This window comes from Lissotriton vulgaris, chromosome 3_1 (assembly GCF_964263255.1).
Source record: "Lissotriton vulgaris chromosome 3_1, aLisVul1.2, whole genome shotgun sequence".
NCBI classification, from domain to species: domain Eukaryota; kingdom Metazoa; phylum Chordata; class Amphibia; order Caudata; family Salamandridae; genus Lissotriton; species Lissotriton vulgaris.
The window spans coordinates 9,822,041-9,828,557 of NC_141689.1; the positions used below are offsets into that span (position 1 = coordinate 9,822,041).

Genomic DNA, 6,517 nt, shown 5'->3' on the forward strand with positions numbered 1-6,517 from the left:
TCACATGTGCACATCCGCCTGAAAAGGAGTGCACTTGTGTGTCAGTGTTGGTTGTCCAGGCCTTTTGCTTTCTCCTCGTTTGCCTTTCATTTCTTTGCTGCTCCTCTTTTCAGGTTTCGCCTAAACCATCAACCTCCCCCACCAACCCGAAGGCATTGCTCCCTGTATAGCGCCCCCCTGGACAGCCCTTCACCCCCAGTGCCCCGGGGCCCAGCCGTGGGTGCAGTGCTCACGAGTGCCTGGCACTGCAACCCTCCACACTCCTCCACATTCCTCGGAAGCCCACCCCGCCCCTTCAACCTGAGGCCGAGGAGAAATGAGGATAGCGGGGGGGGGGGGGGGGGTGCCTGATGTAATTGGAGTCCTTGTGCTGTGCGGTGGAGCGCTGCCCTTGGGGCGTGATGTGCAGAAGCCCCATTGATCCCTGTGCACCCCTGACTCGACATCCGCGGTGCCCCTGGGGCATGATCAGAAGCACCATTGATCCCTGTGCACCCCAGACTCGACATCCGCGCTGCCCTTGGGGCGTGATGTGCAGAAGCCCCATTGATCCCTGTGCAACCCTGACTCGACATCCGCGGTGCCCCTGGGGCATGATCAGAAGCACCATTGATCCCTGTGCACCCCAGACTCGACATCCGCGCTGCCCTTGGGGCGTGATGTGCAGAAGCCCCATTGATCCCTGTGCACCCCTGACTCGACATCCGCGGTGCCCCTGGGGCATGATCAGAAGCACCATTGATCCCTGTGCACCCCAGACTCGACATCCGCGCTGCCCTTGGGGCGTGATGTGCAGAAGCCCCATTGATCCCTGTGCACCCCAGACTCGACATCCGCGGTACCTTTGCACCCATGGTGGACATGTCTTTTGACTACAACGGAGACTCCTGCAGACGGGCTCCTGCCCCTGTGCGCTCCGCCCTTTCTAGCCCGGGTTCAAGTGAAAGAAGTTCAGCGACGAAACAGACTTGACACTCACTGCTAGATACGTGAGGCAATGAATCCTTCAGCTGGCCGGCGCAGTCACCGATCTGACCTGGACTAGCAGATCTCAGCAGTGGCAGGCAACCATTACTTGAGCCGTGTCACCCCCGCTGAGAGCAGCAGGGGCTTCCACCAAGTCAGTGCCGGACAGATAAGACTACCCCTGGGAGCGAGATTCGAACACTGGCTGTTAGGGGGGCTAGGAGTCGGGTACTCTGAGAAGAGAAAGGGAAAACATATACACAAAAGAACGGAGAACGGGGGAAAGGACATTGCCTAACAGGTGTTGTATACCCCTGTTTACTCTCCAACATGTGGTGCGGAGTGTTATAGGGTTAAAAAGGGATATACAACACCAGTTAGGCAATGTCCTTTCCCCCGTTCTCCTTTCTCCTTCCAGCCGCAAGCCCCCTGCAGGACCAGGTTACAACAACCCCACCCCGCACGCACAGCAGAGGCACCCCCACATGGTCGCATCACCCGACCACACAAATTTCCTTTTCATGGAAGAATTGAGGCCGCAGTTTATTAGGCATTACCACTTACAAGCGATCCTTTACGCACCATAATTGTTTGTCCGGCAAGCCTGTGTCCTTACCCCATCCGCTCTGCACTGTGCCCTACCTTCAGTACAGCTCTCTTTGTCAAGGTGACCTATCACCGTCCTTAACCCCCATTGCTCTGCACTGTGCCCTACATTCAGTGCAGCTATCTTTGCCCAGGTAAGCCATCACCTGTGGACGCACCCTTTCCTTTCTCTCCGGGCACGCTTCTGCTTCCAGCCCGACCGTGTAACCTTTTACTTGCGGTTGCCACGCACTCCTTGGGTAAGCGTCTGCTTCAACCCAACTGGATGACCCTTTTGCTTCAGGTGCCCACTCACTCCTGGGTAACCGTCGGGTTCCCACCCGGCCTGGTGACCTTTCACTTCCAGTGTCCACACATTTCCTTCTGGTAAGCGTTTGTTTCCACCCCGCCCGGTTCCTTTTCCCTTCCGGTGTGTACCCTCTTTGTTACCTGGGCAAGCCGATGTGCTTCCCGCCCGTCAAACCTGGTTGACTGTTCCCCCACCCATCTCTGCGAGGTGACCCGGTAACCAACTTCCTCCATGCCACAGGCTCTGCCCTCTGTTGCATAATTAATTGTTTACTTCCGGTTCACCTGAACCCAGGGGGGCTCGGGGAGCTTGCCAGTGACCCCCTGGGTCCTGACTGCCCCGTTTGCGGTTTGTGCGCGCTTTGCAACCTGCTTTTTCTTATTCCTCTTGGATCGCTTTGTAAGTACCGCCATGCCTCGCTGGGAGCTATCGCTGCCAGAGAGGCCCCCCCATGCCATTACTGCAGCCCCATTCTTGGGATCATGCACCAGCCCACACCCTTCTAGGAATTATTTCGGACCATACATCTTCCGTGGTGTCCATGCTCTCGGCTAAATTGGTGAGATCCTTCTTTAACATGTGAAGTAGTTCCTCCCGCCCCATCACTGGAAGGTCATTTCCCCCTAGGTGAATTACTAAAACACTCGGGTCCTTCGCACAGGTGCGGAAGTCTTCAATGACGCTCCCCAATTCTCTCCAGTGCAACCCTGGCTTTCCAAACCATCGTACCCTTGTGCGTTGAAACGGGAACGTTGTATTGCACCCAAAGCTGTGGGTTCTCTTAGCGGCCATCGACACGTAAGAGTGCCCGATGACCCACACTGTTTTGTATTCTGTGGAGTAGAGAAGCACAGAAATTTTGGGTATCAGTCTTCCATCAGCCTTTCATTATACTTGTAAATTGCTGTACATAAATTTAGTCAAGACCCCAAAAACTGAATCGCTGCAACCCATGTCTTCTCCAATCCTCTACCCGTCGGATGTTGGGCGAATGTACACCCGAAACCAATCTGATTCCCATCTTCCTATTTGTTTTATAGCATTAGCCGACATGCCCTCCTGGAAGGCTGTGGTGGCTGCCCCAAGCCGGAAGGAATGTGTAGTGTAGTGACACCCTTGGAGGCCATCTATTTTGACCATTGCTGCTAACACCCTTTTAAACTGATAAAGTGTTACCGGGGACCCATCTTTGTGGGTGAGAAGGTAGTTGGCGCCATTAACACCTTCCCGTTCCTGGATGTACCCTGCCAAGAGCGTAACTGGGCAATACGAGCTGTGCCCTTCCATCCTATTCAGTGTAATGAACTGTCCCCTTCCCACTTGATCTGTCTTAGAGCGTCGCACCCGTAGGGATTATTATTATTATTATTAATTTTATTAAGCGCACAGCTACCCAAAGGTTTCCCGGCGCTGACCAACAAAGGTATGAAATTGCAACAGATTACTGGTTGAACAGCCATGTCTTCAGGTCCCTGCGGAACTTCAGATAGTTGGGCTCAGTCCGAAGACCGAGAGGAAGGGAGTTCCACAGGGATGGACCCAAGAAGGAAAAGGAGCGACCTCCCATTCTTGCTCTCTTAATCCTTGGAATTAGAAGCTTGAATTGGGAGGATGATCTAAGAGTACAGGAAGGAACATAAGAAAGAATATAAGATTTAAGGTATTGTGGGGCGTTGCCCGCAATGATTCTGTGTATAAAACACAGAGCCTTAAACTTAACCCGGCTCTCAATATGGAGCCAATGAAGGCTACGTAGAAAGGGGGAGATGGAAGACCTGTTAGGGAGTTTGCCAAGAAGGTGAGCTGCCATGTTTTGAACAGTCTGCAATTTCCGGACAATCTCCTTGCCGGCACCCAGAAAGAGAACATTCCCATAGTTCAGGCGGGAGGTGATTAGTGCCTGGACTACGGTTTTCTGGGTGTCAAGAGGGAGCATCCAGATGATTTTCTTTAACCACTTGAGAATGACGTACACGTGGCTCAGACTTTCACAACATGGTCCCTCATTGATAATTGGTCATCAAAAATGATGCCCAAATTTCGAGCAGTTCTGGAGGGCAAGGGTGGGGTGCCCATTTGGTCAGGCCAGTGAGAGGGCCCCCATAGATCACAATTAGTACCAAACAAAGAAGCTCCGTTTTCCCTCCATTCAGTTTTAATTTATTCTCATACATCCAAGCAGAGATTTTACTAAGCCCGAGACGTAGGGAAGAAGGGAGGGATGTGTGGCTGGTGGATAATGAAAAGATTAACTGAGTATCATCAGCATACGAGTAGATGGAGAGCCCCGCTTGCTCCGCAATCGTAGCCAAAGGTCTCATGTACAGATTGAAGAGAAGGGGGCTTAAGATGGAACCCTGCGGAACCCCGTATGCTGATGTATGGGTTTTGGATGCTGATGAGGCTGAAAAAACTTGGAACGTCCTATTGCTCAGGAAACTCGTAAGCCATTCTAAGGCACGATGGGAGATGCCAATAGATCTGAGAGTGTTAATAAGGATAGAGTGGGAAACCGTGTCAAATGCGGCACTTAAATCCAGCAGGATAAGTGCCACGGTTTCCCCTCTATCCACCAGATGCCTAATAGTTTCCGAGACTCCCAATAGTGTAGATTCAGTGGAGAAGCCTGAGCGAAAACCCGACTGAGAAGGATGTAAAATAGTGTGGGCTTCGATATATTTAGTAAGTTGTTGATTAATGTGCTTCTCCAAGATTTTTGAGAAAACTGAAAGAAGGGAGATGGGACGAAAGTTAGCCAGATTGTTCGGATCAGCATTAACTTTTTTTAGCAGTGGTACAACCATCGCATGTTTCCATGATTGGGGAACCTTAGCCTCCCTAAGTGAGGTATTAAGTAACTCCAGAATGAGATTGAGTGAAGGGGAATCAAGGGTGGACAAAATTTGAGGGGGGATAGGATCTAGAGGGGAACCAGATTTAATGGTACTAATAATATTGCGTAAAGTGAGTGGGGTCAAGGGAGTCCAAGCGGCAATTCCGGATTCTAATATGCAAAAATCTGGTTCTGGGGATTGGGAATTAGACGAGGGAGGGGAAGTAGTAGAAACAGCTGGGATAATGGAGCCAAAGTCAGAGTAAATGTTTTCAATTTTTGAGATAAAGAAATCGGCTAAGGCATCACATTGCGTCTCATCTAAGCAGGGTGCCTTGGGTTGCTTAGTGGGACCCGAGAGTTCTTGAACCACCTTAAACAGAGCTTTGGGGCGGTTCTGAGCATTGAGAATAGAGAGATTCACATATTCCGTTCTAGCATTTTTACAGAGGGCATGATAGCTGGATAACGCAGCTTTATATTCTAGTTTGGCGTGGGGGTCATAATTGGAGCGCCACTTCCGCTTAAGATGTTTGCAGCCAAATTTAGCTATTTTTAGCTGGTCATTAAACCAGGGAGCCGGGGGGTGATGTGTGCCTGATGTGTGCCTAGTGACATGTCCATCACCAACAGGGCCCTGCTGCTTTTATCCCCTTTTGCCCTGGCTACTAGTTCGCTAATGCGAAATGCCCCGAAGAAGGCCAGGGAAAATGTTACTCTAAACAGCGAATTTTCAAACTCCGAGTAGCACACCAAAGGGAGGTGGTCCATTAGAATCATCAGTGTCTTAAAATCAATTGGGGACCTGTGATCCTGCTTTTTACCTTCCCCTATTGCCCACCCTTTCAAGGCTGCCCTTAGAACAAAACCTTTAGTAGGATCGTCAAAACCCTTCAGCTTTGAATGGTATGCTATTGCTGCTGGGTGCTCTCCAACCCATGACCTAGATTTGCCGGCCCCCCTGACCCACACCACAAACTGTTTGACCCGCATCCCCAGCTGCTGAACATTGTTTGGAAGCTCGGAAGCCTCCGCTGTAAAGTTCCGATAAGTGTCCACACAACGTCGATACCGGTGCCTTGTCCCCACCGCTAGCGCCTCTTCAGCCATATTCTGTAGTTGACCTTCTAATGCATCAGTCTCCAATATTCCTCTTTGAAGGGCGTCATTTCCTGCTGCGCCTCTGGCCATTCTGCCCGGAATCTTTCGCACTGCAAGCGAGAACGAGTATCAGCTGCCTTGTTCTGAACCCCTGGCACAAGCTTGGCTGTTATTTGGATATTATACTGGAGACACCAGCTCACCAAATTCCGTAATAAGCCTAATACTATGGGACACGCCGCCGCTTGATTATTTTTACGGACGGCTGCCATGTTGTCCGACTGGACGACCAAACTCTTGTCAGCCAAGGTGTCCGACCAGATTGACAATGCCACCAGAATAGGAAAGAGTTCTATCGCTGTGATATTGTTGGTGAGGCCACCTCGTCGCCAGGCAGATGGCCACCCTTTGGCACACCATGCGGAACACAATATTGCACTAAAACCGCCTTGCCTGGAGGCATCTGTGTACAGTTGCGACCTCTCATCAGCAGTCCATAGTGACTGCCATATTCTAACCCCATTGAACCCTTGGAGAAAAGACAACCACATCTGCAAGTCTTGCTTCAGCCCCTTCTTCAACCTGACAAAGTGATGTTTCTGACTAATGCCTGCTGTAGCCCCTGCCAGCCTTCTAGAAAAAACTCTCCCCACCTGAATGACCCTGGATGCAAAATTGAGCTTGCCCATTAACTCCTGGATGTCTTTTAAAGTTGACTTCTC

The 6,517-nt window shown here is 50.9% G+C and overlaps 1 protein-coding gene across 1 annotated transcript; it reads right to left on the bottom strand.

Moving 5' to 3' along the window:
• Window positions 1–2,830: 2,830 nt before the first annotated feature.
• On the bottom strand, window positions 2,831–5,885 carry LOC147725814 (uncharacterized). Its single transcript, XM_086962789.1, has 2 exons — window positions 5,303–5,885; window positions 2,831–3,105 (listed from the first exon to the last, which is right to left on the bottom strand). The coding sequence occupies exons 1-2, from the start codon at window positions 5,883–5,885 to the stop codon at window positions 2,831–2,833; spliced, it is 858 nt and encodes a 285-aa protein (XP_086818915.1).
• Window positions 5,886–6,517: the final 632 nt, after the last annotated feature.